Here is a 19734-nt window from a genome sequence, read left to right as displayed (position 1 = left end):
ATTACACCTCGGGATGCGACCTTCCAAACGCGGAGCATTTACATAAACGCGACTCAATACACTCAAGGTATCGCCTCGGCTGCTTTTTCACATTTATTACACGTAAAGAGCATGTATTCTGGCTGCGCTTCAGCACGGGCCATGGAAAAACGCAGTGTGTCTCTGTAAACAGTGCTGAAATCCGCCGTCGGCAGAAGTGGCAACGACTTGTTTTAGCAAACCAGTTTTCATTGCCCGCTTCACGTACCAAGAAGAGGCGAGCCGTCCGCGGGCCTAACGGGTGGAGCACAGATCAATAGTTTGCCAAATGTGTCGCATTGTTGAGCGTACTAAAAAAGAACAAGCTGTCGCCATTACGCACACAGCAGTGTGTTTATTTTAGCATTGCGTGAAAGCGCGATGTTAAAACAAGCATCGATCTCTTGTCTTTATGGGGCCATGGGTTTCTAATTAGAAAAACATGGCCCCATAAAGATAAGAAAGTGCTTTGTGACAGCAGCAAAGCAGGCCAACGAGTCCGGATCGGAGGAAAAAGGGCGTGAACCCAAAACCTTCATTTCCATTGGCAGGCCACCATTTAGCATAAACGGTGATGCCAGCCAATGGAAATGAGGGGCGGGGCTTCAAGCCCTCTTCTGAAAGTCCTCCTTAACAATAAATCTCGCCGAGCAGCGCATGCAGAGCCACGCTAGGCGAGACCTAAACATGTATAAAATAGGTAGAACATATACATCAGTGGGACATTACAGCAATAATTTATTTATAATACTGAATTAAAGACACCCTTCTTTCAGCGGTCTAGGAGCATTAGATGTATATGACAGAGCCCATCATTTAGAACAGTTCATGATTTCTACACTCCTTTACTTATATGTATTATTCCTACAACTACTGCAGCATCAGCCACCCCACCCTCAATTCACAGCATGTTCTGCCCTGTAAAAGGAACAATAGCAACAAATATTTCACTTGGTAGCATATGAACCCCGTTTTACCACCTTGCTCCAAAACACACATTGTTAAACAGGTTTGAATGTACTTTTCATATAGTGTCAAATAAGCCTACAGTAATTGAAGTCACTTCTACTAGATCAGACCATCCTGGGGAATGGCTTGGGACACAGTGAAAGGTGAGATAAGAACAAAAAAGAACAGAGCAGAACAGGGTGACAAACAAATAACACGTAATTTAATCAAAGATGTTTCTAGAGCCTAGAAGTGTGACTGGTCTCTTTTTGTAAACATGCCTAGATAGAAGTTCAGATTGGAGGTCCTTCGACAAATAAAACCCGGCCTTCTCTGTTATGCAGGCTTTGGGGCCTAGGAATGACCAGCGAGACAAAGACAGCTAAGTTGTTAGGATGTGCCTTTGGTTGTTGGTCACTGGGGCTTTCCATTCAAGACATTGCATCTTGCCACCAATCCGTAGGGCCATGCACTTCCTTAATATGGTTCAGACTGGTCCTTCTAAGCCATTCAATAAGCTTACATGTAATGGAGTTTGACAAAAATGCGGTATTTATGATAGCTGTTTTTTTGGCTGTCAATTGAAGAATTAGCACCAAAGACAGATCTATGAAAAGAGTAAGTGGCTCCGTGACTGTGACTCAGCTGACATCTCAATGTAAAACAAAGGTGGCAAGTTACAATCCCAAAAGGGTTGGCACAATTTATCGGCCTGGCCAGGTTGATAAACAGTGTACCATTAAATCTGATAATAGTACCTTCTGTTACATGTTGTGAAATTTAATGGCAAAACGAGGGCGGAAAGATGTATTAATATTGCATTGTTTCTCTAACTAAACATTCACTGGATGTCTAACATAAAATGCAGAATTCAAACACTTGGTAATTGCTTTGTGTCAAGCAGACATTTGTGGATCCCAGGTCATTGTTGGAACCTGGACTTAAAATACTCAGAAAGTCAACCTTGACACCAGACAGTGATTTTAGGACCATAACACTATTACTAGAATTGTTGGGTGTCTAGCATCAAAATATTTAGTATCTTGCAGGAAGCTTTAGATACAATTGGCAAATTAGAAACTGGTCTGTAATTTGAAAGAATAAAATGAGAAAAGATATTACTGTGACTTGTTTCATAAGGATTGTGGACGGATCTGTGCACCAGGCAGCAAGTAAAGACCACTGCGTTAATGATGCAAAGTAAAGAACATCACAAAATTACCAAGGTTAATTAGGCATTCTTCTCTCTCTCAGTCTGGGCCACAGTGGAAGACAGCGGTCAAGAAAGCAGCCTGAAAAAGTACTTCTTGCTCCTTAGTCTGTAGGAACATGAATGGCTCAAAGTAAAATGAATGTTTCCCTCTGGAAAAAAGCTTTGTGATAACTATAATGTTGATGATTGGATCTGCTGGTATGAGGAGTCCACTGACATTCCCTGGCTTGTGTAAGTATAGTAATGTGGTTTGTGGCTTGGAGGTTTTCCCTATTGTGATGCTGTTCTGGGGACACTTTTGCAACCTGGAATGCTATCATCTAGGACTGTCAAACGTTTTCAGTCATTCTGGCTGAGTTCTGTGTAGTAGAAGATTTGGATCTTTCAAACGCTCAACTAAACCAGGTCAGCTAGGTCTGTGACATTTGGTTGCTTTTGGAGTCTCAGTTGCCAGTTTGAAATGAATGACCAATTCTAATTGCCATCAATGCTGAAAAGAAAATGTTAATTTCATATCAAGCAGTATGTAAACAATAATTCAGCAGTACTTCCTTCTTCAGGCTCTCCTCCACAAGAGGAAAAACATATCTAAACAGTGAATATGCAAAGCTAGAAGAGATTTATGCTTCAAACAAAATCAGTTACATACCTGTAGCAATGGTTTTACAACTTGAAACTGTTCTGGATTCACAAGCCACCCTCCTATTTACTCAGTAAAGGAGGGGGAGTTAGTGGAAAAATAAAATAAAAATGGAGGTCATCTTAGGGGGCAATATGGATCAACATCACAGTAGGTCGTACTGACTCTGGGTAGGTCGACACCCAGTGAGGAAAATCTTGTAAATTAACACTTTTGGACTCCACTACTAGATGGCGGAATAATGCACAGCATATGAACCAAGAAGAGATTCAAGCTGCAAAATATAATTATTGGAAAAACAGTCCAAAGGCCAACTTCCCAAGTGTTGGCTCATTTAACATGTTCAATGGCCCATGTATTTTCTCCATGCAAATATACCCAAATTGTGTACAGGCATGAATATTATTGATAAACAGAATGTGAAAGCAGTGGGGACTCCAAGCAGAATGTAATTTGCCCATTTACCTTGATCTTTAAAATTTGGGCTTACTTTCAATTTACCTGTATCCTATGTTTTTCAAATTCTACAATTTTTGCTATTTCAACCCTATGGTAGCATTGTGCATTTATTATGATATATTTAGGTTAATATGTTACAGATGATTCTCTCCTGACAGTTGGAATAACAAACTATAGTCAGTTCTGCTTTATAAAAATCAGTCTATGTAGTATCCTGTTATGGTTTCTAAGCGGAGAACAAAAATCCTAAAGTATATGCGTAGGAAAAATAGCAGGATTTTTAAATGCTAGTATCAAACACTAGTCTAAACAATTTTGTAGACCAGGCATGTTCTACTGGTTGCAATCATGCTTTACTATAGCCTTAGAGCTTGATGTTGCAGGCTCTACCGGCCATTAAAGGCCTGTTCCAGCGTTAAAGGCCCAAGCCGAAGGTGAGGACCGTTAACGGTTGGTAGAGCCCGCTATGAAGGACTCTAAGGCCATTGGAACATTCCGCCCCTAGAGGGCAGAATGTTCTAATTAGTAAAACAAAGGCCTCACATAGCCCAAGGGGTTGGAATGTTGATGCTCTGGGCTTCTACCAGCCATCAGAAGCCCGTAGCACTTCATTGTCTTCAAAGGAGCACTCAACATTCCAATGTTCTAATGCCGATTTATTGTCAAGTACCCTTTTTCCTATAAGTGTTTTTCTGGAACCTTGAAAGATGCCCTCTAAGAACTGAGACAGAGGCTCTTCTGACATTTTGTAAGCTTTCTTTAAAACGACCACAACAATCCCCTAAGAACCATAGAAATCAATATGGATAACAAAGCCAAATATTTGTTTTTGTTATTTTCAATACAACATACTGCAATGCTCAGCACAAGCTGGGCTTCATGCTATTACGTTTTTATGTGACTACAAAAAAATGTATTTATGGTGCTGTCATGGTATGATGAATAACTGTCATTTGTTGTTCTCATATACAAAAGAAATGTTTGATTATTTCACACTTAGCACACTTTGTTCACATACACTGACAGGAGACGTTCCATTCATAATTTTTATGTTGGGTGTACAAACATACTTAGGAGGTTTCTCCACAGTGCGGTAAGTGTTGAATGCCTGAAGCTGCTGCTGCACACCAACCAACGAGTTGGCAAATTTGCGATTATTCAAAATGATAATTGTTTGTTCAATCCACTCCAGGAGGTCAGAAGCCAGCGATTCATACTTTTCAATCATTTTTTCAGTTTCAATGGCATTGTCAAGGACCTGGAACAAGAAGTAGAGGCAACAGTTGAGCAAGATCTCCAACTCTATGACACAAAACAAATCCATACTGTTCCAATCACATCAAGGACAAAACACAGTGTAGATGTATGAAGGGGAAAAACACTTCAGAAAGTAAGACAGGGCATAGTACTTTAAATGTATCAATGAAAAAAAAAAAATTAAAATTTAAGATTTACAGTCTGTCCAGAATATTCTAAAAACTGTATGCCATGTAACTTAGACGTATATATGTTTTTGTTGTGAAAATCTGCAGATCTGTAGCAAATAACACCCACAACCTCCAGTTCGCTCTCTCTTTCTCTCCTTTTTCCTACCCAATTCTCAATTATTCCCAAACGTCCATTAGACCTGTGCTCATGAACAAGGTTGTGAAGTTGGCAAGCAGTATAAGCCCTGCCATTACATCTGCAAAACATATGCCCGGCCACTTGTATCAGAGATCTTACATGTGGTCAAGTACAAAACCTGTGTGTATGTCCTTTTCCAGAGAGAAGTACTCAACTCCTTGAATCATGCAATTATCACCACTCACTCTGAATCATCTCACTGCAAACCCAATATTTTGTGTCAAGCATCTTCAATACGAACCTTCCCCATCTCTCATCAAAATCCTACAAATGGGTATAACCGGCAACTATAGTAGTATATGGAACCCCATATTTTTATCCGTGACAAGTCAGGTTTCAGATAGGCAAGAAGAACAAGACAAAATGAAAAGATCTCCTACTTCTACAAAAGTAAGATCAAAAGAGCATGGGGAAAGTTTGAGGGATGCCCGTTTGGAATCTCTATGGTAGAGGGGAGGTAGCTACAAGGGGATCTGAGAAGTGTATGTTTCAAGGAATCATTGGGCAATTTGTTATCAGGGACTTAAACATATGGGCTGCTGAGGAAGGTTTTCCACTGCCTTGGGGTCTCTACTCAAAACAAGCATCACCTTTCTGGTGATTTCAATGGAAGTTTTTTTTTTTTCTTTACAGGTTTTTCACTACAGAATCTAGCAACTAAGCTCCATCTGTCGCTGCAGAGCTGTGTATGCATTTGTATTATGAGTAACCCTGGGCAATGAACTCTGCTCCGCTGCTGGAGTTTGCGGAGATTTGTTGGCTACGCATTCCATTAAAGCCACAGAATTCAGGCAAAAACTCTGTTCAGCGGAGTCAGCTATTAAACTGCACCCACAATTGCATTGATAAAGCAACTTTACATGCTACAAAGCATATAACCAATTCACAAAAGTGAACTTTGAAAATGAAAACTATCAGGCAATAAGAGAGGTGATGATTTTGGGGTCCCCCTAACCTAGGGGAGGACCAAGCAGATGCCTTGAACACAAAGAGCACATCATGCCGAACGATTCAGTGGTGGTCCCATCTTCTTAGGACCACTTCAACCACAGTTATGGGCAAAAATAGAATACCAACCAAAGGCCCTGCAAAGCATTATGGGAATAGATTAGCAGTGGGCAGTGAATATTATAGTATCCGATATCAAAATAATTCTACAAAGAGCTGCAGTTCAACTAGTCGTTACTAGGTGTACCTCACGAGTCAAATGCAAAAGCATTGAAATTATTACATCAAGCTGCAGTTCAACTAGTCGTTGCTAGGTGTCCCTCGAGTCAAATGCTTTTGGGATTGTATTGTTGCCCATAACTGTGCTTGGGGTGGTCCTAAGAGGATGTGACCACCACCGAATCGTTCAGAAAGATGTGCTCTTTGTTTTCAAGGCATCTTTCTCCCTAGGTTAGGGAGAATTCCAAAATCATCACCACTCTCAGTGCTTGCTAAATTTTCATTTGCACTTTTGTGAAATGACCATATGCATTTAAGCATGTAAAGACAGAGATGCATGTTATTTTACCAAAAGTATAAGAGGTTTCTGTTATATTAATTGGGAGTCGGACGGAACGCGAAGTTGCAATTCATAAAGTTTTTGTTCAACTTCGTGGAATTCTGCGTAGTAGTACTCCGCCAATTACGCTCACCGTTAATTATGAGCTGAGGAAGATCACTCAGAAAAACATGAGTTAAGGACTGTTGGGTTCTCTGGACTAAAGTTATTCCTCTGTAACCTCCAATATATATACATATATAGCCAACAGACAAGCATAAATGTGCACATATACATAGATCTAGGCTCCTTAATACCGTAAAGATTCACACATGCATAGACTCAACTATTCATTGAGCACATTATACATTTTTTTGATCAAGACAAAGTAACAAAAGGTTGAGTACACTCAAACTTATCAACTCATTACTTAACAGAACCAAATTCACTCATGTTATACTTTTAAAAACACACACACAAATACTCAAAATCTTTTATACAAATTAAGCAGAAACTGAACAACATCTCTAAAATGATAAATACATCAAGGATCAGGAGAGCTAAAATAGTGCGACGAAATGAATCATTTCACACATCACATGCCTACAGTCCTCACTCCTGAAGATATACACTAGATCTTAGCGAATCTTCTACAAGAGTCTGCACCACATGCCATTAAATGCGCCTTATCGTAGATTAGGGCCACAGTACTAAATAATGGTGCACTGCATTTTAGTGGATTTAAGTCACATGAACAAAATTGCGTTCTTGCTTACCTTTCCAATTCGTTTACCTTCCACAGCTAAGGCCTTCATCTTGGAGAAGTAGTGGTAATATGTCACCACGTAGGTAATGATGGATTTCTCATCGGGATGGTCAACGCTGATATCTGGAAGAGAACGGAGAGCGTTACTAAAATATGCTAAGAGCGAGCAACAGTGCTACTAAAAGTCTTAATTTTAAAATGGTTTCTATGTACCCTTTTTGGTGCTGCCAATTCTGGAAGTTTGTATTTATATACATAGCAAAACATAGTGATGAAGGAGAAACTTGGTCTATTGCATTCCTCCAACTAGTTGCTCTCAAATTATCTGATGGGAATCCTCCATTATTTATTCTAAGAGTCCCATCAGAATTAAAAGCATTTATTTAAAAAGTACAACAAGTACAACAATCCACATTTTACAGTCATCGCACGGTCAGCTGATTACAAATCATATTCTTTAAACTATAAAGCACCAGCACGAAGATTCAGCTCTGCACTTGTTAATATGACTGCAGATTCTTATCAAAATGTCTTGAATAACACCCACTATTACAAAACGTGAGCAAACTTGCCGCTCACAAGAAAGCTATAAAATGTTCTGCCTCTGTGCAGAAGTACTCTTCCCTGTAGCTTTTTGGGGCCACGAGTTCTCTTACGCAAGGCACTTTTTACTTCTGCAACCTGTGTAAGAGTAGTCCAGCACACTGAATAAGCCTTAATCTTAAATCCAGTAAACATCCCTTAGGATAGTGGTTCTTAACCTTAAGAGATCTGAGGACCCCCCACTTAATCATTACTGGAGTCCGGGAATCCCGCTGAATCATTATTTGAATCCAGGGACACCCACTGTTGGAAACAGCCCCACTCCCACTCCGCAGGGTGGTGGTGGACCTTCCCAAACACACTGTGGTAGCTTGGCTCGAGTGGTCAGGAAACAGGCGCAGTGCTAAGCATACAATATACCCATACAAGAACCATGCGTGCATCCGTTCCAAAAACGACTCTACACCGTAAAAATTATGAAAATATTCTTTCTTTATCTTTTTCTCTTAGTTGCTGATTGGAAAAATAAATAGGTCAATCACAATATACAAGTTTCAATTAGTGCAGGTCAAATAAATATCGGCTGTTTGATGAAATAAATAGGGGTGATCATAAATAACAGGGCATAAATACAAGGGCAATATATACAGACAATTAAATACTTTGAGGCAATAAATACTGTATCAATAAATATTGTACACCAACAAGTCCTGTGGACCTATAAATATAGTGCAGCAATAAATAGATAAAACTTCAATAAATACAGTATCCCCAATAAATAATTAAAAGTATACAGCAACCCTCATGTAATCAGTTGACTTCTCAATTCTTAAGGGCTGATTTGGCCCAGGCACAGCTTGTAGGGTGGTGGAAGGCTTGAGGGGGGAGGCTACTCCCTGGCTGGGACAAGGCTGAGGCCTAAACTGAGGTAGATCAAAGGGGGGAATACCAATGCCCTGGCTTTCCTTCTCCACACAACCTCTCTAGGTTAGTCCCAGTTCACCCCAGGCACAGTCAGGTGGGTTTCAGCACCTCCCTAGCCCCTTAGAGCAGTCTCTCAGGTCTCCACAGGGCCTTAGGCGCCCTCTACTCCACTTACTGCCCTTTTTCTGACGTTCCGACGCCGCTGGAGTCGTGTCGACGCCGTGAGGCGGTTCCGGTTCGGTCTCGGCGGCCTCGGCACAATGTCAGTTCTTTGACGACGCCGGCAGGCGGTTCCGGTCCGATGTCGGTGGCCTCGGTTCGATCTCGACCTCCGATTCGACGGCGTCGGGCAGTCTCTTCACGATGTCGACTTCGGGCGGCTCCGGTCCGATGGCGCTCTCGGCTCCGATGACGTCGGCCGGCCTGGCCTCGATGTCGACTTCCGGCGACTCCGGGGTGCGATCCTCACCCCCGACCTCCGGTGCTCCTCCTCACAGGCTCCGGGCGACTCCGGAGTGCGATCCTCACTCCCGACCTCCGGTGCTCCTCTACCTCGGTCTCCGACGACTCCGGAGGGCGGACTTCACTCCTCCGATGACGCCGCTCGCTCGACCTCGGTTCACTTCCTCCTCGACCTCTGGTATTCCTCACGACCTCCGTCGGCGCCCTCTCACGACCTCAGGCGGCTCCGGGTACGACGTCTGCTACTTCAGTCAGCGCCGCTTCTCCACCTCGGGCTCCAGGTCTTCAGGCTACTCGACGCCGGACTCCAGGGAAACCAGTTACCAGGTCAGGATCTTGCTGCTTTCTGCTTCTAAGGCCTGTTCCTGCTGTCCAGGTCCTTAGGATGAGTTTTTCTGTCTTCTTCCCACACAGGGCTATAGGCTGGGATCCATCAGTAGGGACAAGTATCAAGGGTGGGTTTATGGACCCCACTCCAGGCACAAGTTTCCACCCCTGCTGCTTCACTCCTTCCTCCTTCACTGTTGTGCTCCTCTCTCTTCACCAGTCAGGTGCCAACTGCCAGCTCCAACTGCCAACTGCCTCTCTTATCCTCCCAACATTCTAAACCGCCTCCACCGGTCACAGGGTTCTGGAAGCTCCTGGAATGTTCTGGAAGGTGCTGGTAGGTTCCAGTGGATGCTGGTGATGTCACAGGTGGCCACCATTTTGTGCTCCAGGCCCTCAGACAGAAGTTTCAGGGGTAGCTAAAATGGTTCCCTGAATCTGTAGCAACACGAAAAAGTCTGGTGGTTCCCAAAAAGGAAAAATTCAAACAGGGTTTGAGGCAAAAGTGGGACAAAATAAATAATGATGAGGAGGGACCACCCAAAGGGCTGACAGGTCTAACACGCGTCCCCCCCAGCTGAAAGTGGGGAGAGCTACCCAACCCCTTGGGAGTTCTCATCACTAAGGCGGAAATACCTTGAGAGACCGTCTGCATTGGCGTGGTCCACTCCAGGCCGATGTTCCACCTGAAAGTCCATCCCCTGTAGGGAAATAGACCACCTCAACAACTTGGGATTCTCCCCCTTCATTTGCATCAGCCAACGAAGGGGTCTGTGGTCGGTCTGAACCAGGAAGTGCGTTCCAAACAGGTATGGCCGCAACTTCTTCAGAGCCCATACCACTGCAAAGGCTTCACGCTCTATTGCACTCCACTTCTGTTCCCTGGGAAGTAGTCTCCGGGATAGGAAGACCACGGGTTGATCCAGACCCTCTTCGTTGAGTTGCGATAACACTGCCCCAATGCCATGTTCTGATGCATCTGTCTGGACAATGAACTTCTTGGAAAAGTCTGGGGCCCTTAAGACCGGGGCCTCGCACATGGCTTTCTTCAATTTCGCAAAGGCTTGCTGACAAGCCTCCGTCCAGACTACCCGTCGAGGTTGTTTCTTGGACGTGAGCTCCGTGAGAGGGGCTACGATGGTACCGTACCCCTTCACGAAGCGGCGATAGTATCCCGTGAGGCCCAAAAATGCTCGGACCTCAGTCTGTGTCTTGGGGGGTTCCCAGGCCATGATGGCCTCGATCTTCGCCTGGAGGGGTTGCACCGTTCCCCTACCCACCAAGTGTCCAAGGTACACTACCGACCCCTGCCCGATCTGGCACTTGCTGGCCTTGATCGTCAATCCAGCTTGTCTCAGGGCCTGGAGAACAGCTTGCAGGTGACGCAAGTGATCCTCCCAGCTGTTACTGAAGACGGCTATGTCATCCAGATAAGCAGCAGAGAAACTCTCCATTCCGGTGAGGATCTGGTTTACCAGGCGCTGAAACGTGGCAGGTGCGTTCTTGAGCCCAAAGGGCATCACACAGAACTGGTAGTGGCCATTGGGCGTGGAGAAGGCTGACCTTTCCCTTGCTCCATCAGTCAACGAGATCTGCCAGTACCCTGAAGTAAGGTCAAAGGTACTTAGATATTGGGCAGCTCCCAGCCGGTCAATCAATTCATCCGCCCTGGGGATCTGATGAGCATCAGTTTTTGTCACTGAATTCAGTCCCCGGTAGTCCACACAGAACCTCAGTTCTGGTTGGGCACCCGGTGGTGCAGCTTTTGGTACTAACACCACCGGACTGGACCAGGGGCTGCTAGAAGGTTCAATCACTCCTAGCTCCAGCATCTTAGTGACTTCACTATGAATGCTGGCCTTCACCTTGTCTGACATCCGGTAGATCTTGGACTTCACAGGTGGGCTGTCTCCTGTGTCCACGTCATGGACGCACAGGTGAGTCCTACCCGGGACAAGGGAGAACAACGAAGAGTACTGCCCCAGGACCTGGCGACAGTCCTCCTGCTGTTCAGGAGTTAGAGATGGGGAGAGAATCACTCCCTCCACCGACCCATCCTTTTCTTGAGACGCAAACAGATCAGGGAGAGGCTCGCTTTCCACGTCCTCTCCTCCGTCAGTCACCATCATCAAGATGACTTCGGGCCTCTCGTGGTGGGGTTTGAGGCGGTTGGCATGCAGCACCCGCAGGGGCTGACGAGGGGTCTTCAGGTCCACCAAGTAGGTAGCCTTACCCTTCTTCTCCAACACCTCAAAGGGTCCTGACCAGCAATCCTGGAGGGCACTAAGCTCTCCGGGTTCGATCACCCACACCTTCTGGCCAGGCTCCAACTCCACCGGGTGAGCGTTGTGGTCATACCACGCCTTCATCACTGCTTGGCTGGCTTCCAGGTTGTCAGAAGCTTGCTTCCACAACTTAGCCATTTGGCTCCGGAAGGCCAGCATGTAGCTCACCACATCCTGGGGGAGCTTTCTGGGAGTTCTTTCCCATCCGTCTCTCACCAGGTTAAGAGGTCCACGTACAGGGTGCCCATACAGAAGCTCGAAGGGGCTGAAGCCCACTCCCTTCTGTGGCACTTCCCTGTAGGAAAAAAGTAAACAGGGTAGGAGGACGTCCCATTTCCTCCGCAGGCTTTCAGGCAGACTTCTGATCATGCCTTTTAAGGTTTTGTTAAACCTCTCCACCAGACCATTGGTCTGGGGGTGGTAAGGAGTGGTGAACCGGTATGTCACTCCACACTCCTTCCACATTGCCCGCATATATGCTGACATGAAGTTGGTCCCCCTGTCGGACACAACTTCCTTGGGAAAACCCACTCGGGTAAAGATTCCCATCAGGGCCCTAGCCACAACAGGTGCTGTTATGGTCCTCAGAGGTATCGCCTCTGGGTACCGTGTGGCATGATCCACCAGAACCAGGATAAACCTGTGACCAGCTGTAGTCGGTGGATCTAATGGACCCACAATGTCGATGCCCACCCTTTCAAAGGGGGTGCTAACGACAGGAAGTGGTTCCAGGGGAGCTTTCAGCTTCACCCCTGTTTTCCCACTGGCTTGGCAAGACACACATGTCCGGCAGTAGGTATCGGACGACACTTTCATCTGAGGCCAATAAAAGTGTGGGACAAGACGGGCGAAGGTCTTGTCTTGCCCCAGGTGTCCTGCCAAGGGGATCTCGTGAGCCAACTCTAAAAGGAAGGCTCGATAACGTTGAGGAACTACCAAGGCTCGTGACGATCCATGTAGGGGTGCCTTGGGTTCACTGTAGAGGAGGCCATCCTCCCAGTAAACACTGTAGTTCCCTTCAACGTTCCCTGCTGCCTGGGCTTCGGCCTGTCGCCTCAGCCCCTCAAGGGTAGGGCACTCCCTCTGGCCCTGGCAGAATTCCTCCCTGGACGGGCCTCCCTCCACGTGCCACTCGGCCGGGATGGGTAGGTCCTCCAGGTTGGTAACGTCCCCCTCCGCAGACTCCTGGTCCACCACCTCCGGTGGCCTATCCGTCCTACGGGGTGGAGACGCCGAGGCAGGCTCCTCCTGTCCTCGGTTCTTCCCTTGACTGGCAGTTGGCTGGGCCTTTGTTCCAGGCTCCAGCCGGAATGAACTCCCTCTTCGGGTAGTCGCGGACCTTGTGCTAACACAGGCCCAGTCAGGTGTACCCAGCATCTCGGTGTGAGTCCGGTATTCCACCTCCTTCCAAGCGTTGTGCTCCATGTCATTGCCCAGCAGACAATCGACTGGCACGGCAGGGCTTACGGCAACTCGAAGTGAACCTGCAACCCCCCCCCCATTCAAAGGGAACCTCGGCCACTGGATAGTGACCTGTTCTGCCGTCAGCCATCGCGGCTGGGTGGAGTACATCGGGAATTACCTGTTCTGGAGACACCAGCTGGCTACGCACCATAGTCATACTGGCTCCTGTGTCTCTCAGAGCCTCCCCTCTTTGGCCGTTGATGGTGATCCACTGCCCATACTTTGCGGTATTTGCGGGCACCTGGATCTTAGGAACCATCTCCCGTTCTCCCAGGGACACTAAAGTGACACCCGCCCACTCCCTTCCCTTAGTTAAGGGCATCTCCTCCCCGAGCACTGCACTAGCTACTCCGGGGGTCTTTCCTCCAGTGGGAGGGGGTGATCGTTTCTGACACTTCGGATCTCCTTTATAGTGTCCAACGCCACCGCACTCGTAGCAATGGACAACCCTTGGCTGCTGACTCTGGCCAGGATTAGGGTTTCTGGGTGGGTTAGCCTTAGAGGTGAATCCTGTTCCCTTCCCTTGGAAGTTATTTTGGGGGCCTTTGGAGAACTCCTTTTTCTTTTCCCCCCCTTCTTTCTTCTGGGGGGCGCCCTGTCCGGCCTTTTGAGTATCCCCTCCAGTCCCCCTTGTGGACACCCGGGTACTAGCCCAAATGTCCGCCTCCTCAGCAAGCTTCCGGGGGCTGGTCAGCTTGCTATCCACCAGGTGTTGCCGCAGTTCAGGGAAACATTTCTCGAGTAGGTGTTCCTTCAGTACTAGGTCAAACAGCTCCTCGTAGTTCCTTACTTCACTGCCCTGAATCCAACCTTCCAGTGCCTTCTTTGCATAGTCCAGGAAGTCCACCCAATTCTGTGTGCCCAGCTTGTGACTACCCCTGAACTTCTGTCTGTACTTTTCAGGTGTTAGTCCAAACTTTCTGATGAGCGCCAGTTTCATGGTGGGGTAGTGGGTCTGCTCATCCTCTTCGAGGGCCAATAAAGCATCCCTACCAGCTGGAGGCATGTACTTATACAATCCCCCTCCCCAGTACTTCACTGGAACCCCATGGGCCCTCAACGAGACCTCATAGGCTGCTAGCCACTTGGCGATGTCGTCACCCGCCCCATAGCTAGCTACTATGTCCTTTGGCAGGTAAGGTTTGGATTCCCTGGTGACCTCTTGGTTTTGGCTGCCACCATTAGGAACAGGTTGTGCCCCTATTCTTAGGATCTGAAGCTCTATCTCTTTCAGTCTTATCTCATGAGCCATCCTCTCTTTCTCCGTCTCATGAGCCAACCTCTGTTCCTCCTTCTCCTTCTCCAGCTTGGCTAAATCCCATGTGAGCTGTCTTTTCTCTCTCCGATCTGCTAACTCCACGCTGGATAAGCCCCCGCTAGAGACAGTGCTGCCCTTCCTAGAAAGTGTCCTGGGCCCTGCTGACAGGTTCCCCACCTCAGGTTGGTACATCTCAGCCCCCTCGGGGTTAGGCTCTCCATCCCTGTCTTCCTCCTCAGCCTTGCTTTCTCGGCGTGCCTCCCCCCAAGCCCTTAAGCTGGTTTGGAGTGCACCCTTCTTTGCTCCTGGGGGACAGTACACCCCCTCCCGCTGGCAAAACTCCCTGAGTTGGGCCATAGTGTACGTTTCTAAATCTTCCAGTACAAACTCCATCTTGCCCACTCAGGTTAGAGGACAGGTTTTGTGCAGTAACAATGCAGGGGGGTACCTTTAGTAATACCTCCTCCCACCACCAGAGTAAATTTGGAAAAAACAAAAACCCACAATTTGGAAGGCCGCTGTGAGAAAACTCCCGGTGTAGGCCTATGGACTACCCACAGTTATTGTTGAGTATATGTAGGCACAGCTCTATCCCACCACTGAACACCAATTTATGTTGGAAACAGCCCCACTCCCACTCCGCAGGGTGGTGGTGGACCTTCCCAAACACACTGTGGTAGCTTGGCTCGAGTGGTCAGGAAACAGGCGCAGTGCTAAGCATACAATATACCCATACAAGAACCATGCGTGCATCCGTTCCAAAAACGACTCTACACCGTAAAAATTATGAAAATATTCTTTCTTTATCTTTTTCTCTTAGTTGCTGATTGGAAAAATAAATAGGTCAATCACAATATACAAGTTTCAATTAGTGCAGGTCAAATAAATATCGGCTGTTTGATGAAATAAATAGGGGTGATCATAAATAACAGGGCATAAATACAAGGGCAATATATACAGACAATTAAATACTTTGAGGCAATAAATACTGTATCAATAAATATTGTACACCAACAAGTCCTGTGGACCTATAAATATAGTGCAGCAATAAATAGATAAAACTTCAATAAATACAGTATCCCCAATAAATAATTAAAAGTATACAGCAACCCTCATGTAATCAGTTGACTTCTCAATTCTTAAGGGCTGATTTGGCCCAGGCACAGCTTGTAGGGTGGTGGAAGGCTTGAGGGGGGAGGCTACTCCCTGGCTGGGACAAGGCTGAGGCCTAAACTGAGGTAGATCAAAGGGGGGAATACCAATGCCCTGGCTTTCCTTCTCCACACAACCTCTCTAGGTTAGTCCCAGTTCACCCCAGGCACAGTCAGGTGGGTTTCAGCACCTCCCTAGCCCCTTAGAGCAGTCTCTCAGGTCTCCACAGGGCCTTAGGCGCCCTCTACTCCACTTACTGCCCTTTTTCTGACGTTCCGACGCCGCTGGAGTCGTGTCGACGCCGTGAGGCGGTTCCGGTTCGGTCTCGGCGGCCTCGGCACAATGTCAGTTCTTTGACGACGCCGGCAGGCGGTTCCGGTCCGATGTCGGTGGCCTCGGTTCGATCTCGACCTCCGATTCGACGGCGTCGGGCAGTCTCTTCACGATGTCGACTTCGGGCGGCTCCGGTCCGATGGCGCTCTCGGCTCCGATGACGTCGGCCGGCCTGGCCTCGATGTCGACTTCCGGCGACTCCGGGGTGCGATCCTCACCCCCGACCTCCGGTGCTCCTCCTCACAGGCTCCGGGCGACTCCGGAGTGCGATCCTCACTCCCGACCTCCGGTGCTCCTCTACCTCGGTCTCCGACGACTCCGGAGGGCGGACTTCACTCCTCCGATGACGCCGCTCGCTCGACCTCGGTTCACTTCCTCCTCGACCTCTGGTATTCCTCACGACCTCCGTCGGCGCCCTCTCACGACCTCAGGCGGCTCCGGGTACGACGTCTGCTACTTCAGTCAGCGCCGCTTCTCCACCTCGGGCTCCAGGTCTTCAGGCTACTCGACGCCGGACTCCAGGGAAACCAGTTACCAGGTCAGGATCTTGCTGCTTTCTGCTTCTAAGGCCTGTTCCTGCTGTCCAGGTCCTTAGGATGAGTTTTTCTGTCTTCTTCCCACACAGGGCTATAGGCTGGGATCCAACAGTAGGGACAAGTATCAAGGGTGGGTTTATGGACCCCACTCCAGGCACAAGTTTCCACCCCTGCTGCTTCACTCCTTCCTCCTTCACTGTTGTGCTCCTCTCTCTTCACCAGTCAGGTGCCAACTGCCAGCTCCAACTGCCAACTGCCTCTCTTATCCTCCCAACATTCTAAACCGCCTCCAACGGTCACAGGGTTCTGGAAGCTCCTGGAATGTTCTGGAAGGTGCTGGTAGGTTCCAGTGGATGCTGGTGATGTCACAGGTGGCCACCATTTTGTGCTCCAGGCCCTCAGACAGAAGTTTCAGGGGTAGCTAAAATGGTTCCCTGAATCTGTAGCAACACGAAAAAGTCTGGTGGTTCCCAAAAAGGAAAAATTCAAACAGGGTTTGAGGCAAAAGTGGGACAAAATAAATAATGATGAGGAGGGACCACCCAAAGGGCTGACAGGTCTAACACCCACTAAGAGAATATTTTAATCTAGGCACTGGGTATAAGCAATTTGATGACAATACACAAAAATCAACCATCGTCCAAACTACATTTTGTTAAATACACCTGCACTGCTCCTACGAATCATCTGAGAATACAAAATTCAGTTTTAGCCTCTAATTTCAAATTCCATATTTTTTACAGAACATTTAGAAATGTTCAGTTTTACATTTTGCTTCTTTATTATTGTACACTTTAGAAGTCTGGTAATGTTATTTAATTTTCTATGCAGCCGCAGAGTAGGCGTAACAAACCACCATGGGTCCCTCGACCACAGGTTAAGATCCACTGGCTTAGGGTAAGAACAAATAAATGACTTACCTTTGGTAATGCTCCTTCTGGTGGATTTTCTATCGAACCACAGATTGCTCACCTTGTGAATATTCCTCGGGCATCAGACTGGATCTCAAAAGCAGTATTCCTGCACACCGACAGGTAGCATCCTGAGGCTCCACACAGATGTTGCTATGTCCCAGAATTGACAAGCAGGCTGCATAGAGGCGCCACCCAGGCACACTGATGTCAGTTGCATTCAAAGGCTGGTCAGCGCACTCAGACCCAGAGCCTATCTGCAAATTGTTTTCACCAGTGTGCAGATCTCTAGTTTGGACCTTTTTAGATGGTAAAGAGTCAGTGCCAAAGAATGGAGATATGGGAGACGGGTGCCGAATCTGCAGTTAGATAGAGTATCCACCAGAAAGAGCGAAAGATATGGATAATTCTTGCCACAGAAACCTCACCTTGTGAATGGATACCAAAGTAGTATCTCCCAAGGTGGTAGGTCTGTGGAATGTCTCAGACTAAAAAGTCTAGATGGACCTGACTGGCAAAGCAATAGTGCTTCATGAACCTGTGCACGGATGCCCACATAGCAGCCTGAGATAAACCCAGGGCAGGCACTCTACGTGCCAGCACAGTGGTAGCACCCTTTGCTCGAGTGGAATGAGGCCTCAATCCTTCAGGTGGCTACTTCTTAGCTAGCGTGTAGCAGATTTTAATACAGAGGACTATCTTCCTAGAGGTGGCTCTTTTCAGCACTGTCTCGGCATTCGTTGCTGCTGAAAAACCCCCAGAGTTAATCGTCCACTTAATGGTCACCAGTCTGATAAAGGTAGGAACAAAGGGTTCTCTTGAGGTCCAAACAATGAAGCTTCTCCTCGTCTTTGGAGGTCTGAGGTAGGCAAAAAATGTCAACAGGGTGATCCGCAGCCCTATGTGGAAAGGTGTTTTTTCTTTTGGCAGAAATACAGCTTAAGTTCTCATTACCAGTTTGTCTGAAAAAAATTTTGGGTAAGGCAGCTGGACTTGAATATTTGCAGCTCAGTCATACAACCTGAAGTAGTGGACAATTGTCGACACACTCAAATGGAGTGCACATTAAAAAAATGGAGAACCAAACTCAAGTCCCATTGTGGCTTCACAAACGGCTCAGTCATAAACATATCTTTTAAAACTTTAAGGAATTGCATTAAAACAAGGAAGGCTGATCCTGCAACTTTAATGCAAGTTCTTGCTAGACCAATGACAAACAACAAACCTTCAGACAGCTTAGCTTGCAGCGGGTCAATCTGGAGAGTGCCACACCAAGCCATAAACTTGTGCCAATGCCCAGCGTACACCAATTTCGTAAATGGGCACCTGTCTACCAGAATAATATCAATGACCGCGGGCGGAAGAATGAAGGAAACTAGCTGTCACCGCTATATCTCCACGCATGGAGGTGTAGATTGTGGTGGCCCCGGGTCAGGACCCTGCCTCACTGCTGTGACAGTAAATCCTCCAGAAGTGTCAGCTTGATCGGAGGATAGATGCTCATACCCAGAAGTTTTTGGCACCACACCTTCCTAGCCCAATCTTCATCAGAACTCGAACCAGAACGGGTAGAGGTGGTAAGGCATATAGGAGTCCTGAGGTCCACTCTTGGCAAAGTATGCCTCCAAGAGAGTGCCTTCTTGGGAACTCTGGCTGGAAAACATGAGGCCTTTGGGTTCATCTGGACGCAGTCGTGCTCCGACCCAGGCATACTTCGTGGGGATCCGCCACAAAGGCTTGCTTGCGTTAGCGCCTACAATGTCTGAACCCGGTTTTTTGGAAGGTTACATATTTCCATTGCACACTTGGTAAAAGAAACATGTTTGTGAGCAAGTCCTTTTTCTAGTGGCGTGGAGATCCATATTCACAATAAAGGCATGGAAAGAAAGGGCCTGAAGTCAGTGTGCCTGGGTGACACTTATATCTGAGAGAAGCATGGTCAGTGTGGAGCCGCACAACGCCACCTGTCAATGAGCAGGAGAACTGAGTTTGAGTTTCCAGATCCAGTCTGACACCTTGAGGAATATCAACAAGGTGTGGAATCTGCATCTAAAAGTATCCATCAGAAGCATATTTGGCTAATTCTATTGACTTGTAAGTGACAATTATCCAATAAAATCATCTATATGAGCACACTGACCAACAAAAGTAAATCAAATAAATAATAATCTTGCTTATTCTGAATATCTGCCCGATATGCTGCCAGCAATTCATCAAAGTTCTCAAACTTTTTACTGTCTTTAGTGAAATGGTGATGGTACATTCCCCTATGGATTTAATGAGCTGCTCGATACTCCAGTTTACATATGAAAATTTTGTGGAAGCAAACATATGCCTGAAGTTCTAAGTTTTGGCAAACCAGTGATGCAGCACAATCGTTTGT

General features: G+C 46.9%; 1 protein-coding gene across 2 annotated transcripts in view; it reads right to left on the bottom strand.

Annotated features, from left to right (window-relative positions):
* Window positions 1–19734, bottom strand: part of SPTBN1 (spectrin beta, non-erythrocytic 1) — a 543544-nt gene that overhangs the window by 167491 nt on the left and 356319 nt on the right. For both annotated transcript variants that reach the window (XM_085612597.1, XM_085612598.1), the window contains 2 exons: window positions 7167–7279; window positions 4349–4536 (listed from right to left, as the gene is read on the bottom strand). In XM_085612597.1, coding sequence (XP_085468723.1) covers window positions 4349–4536; window positions 7167–7279 — 301 coding nt within the window. The remainder of the gene's footprint in view (window positions 1–4348; window positions 4537–7166; window positions 7280–19734) is intronic.

The sequence above is a fragment of the Triturus cristatus genome, chromosome 6, assembly GCF_964204655.1.
Source record: "Triturus cristatus chromosome 6, aTriCri1.1, whole genome shotgun sequence".
NCBI lineage: Eukaryota > Metazoa > Chordata > Amphibia > Caudata > Salamandridae > Triturus > Triturus cristatus.
This window is presented reverse-complemented; position numbering and strand designations above follow the sequence as displayed.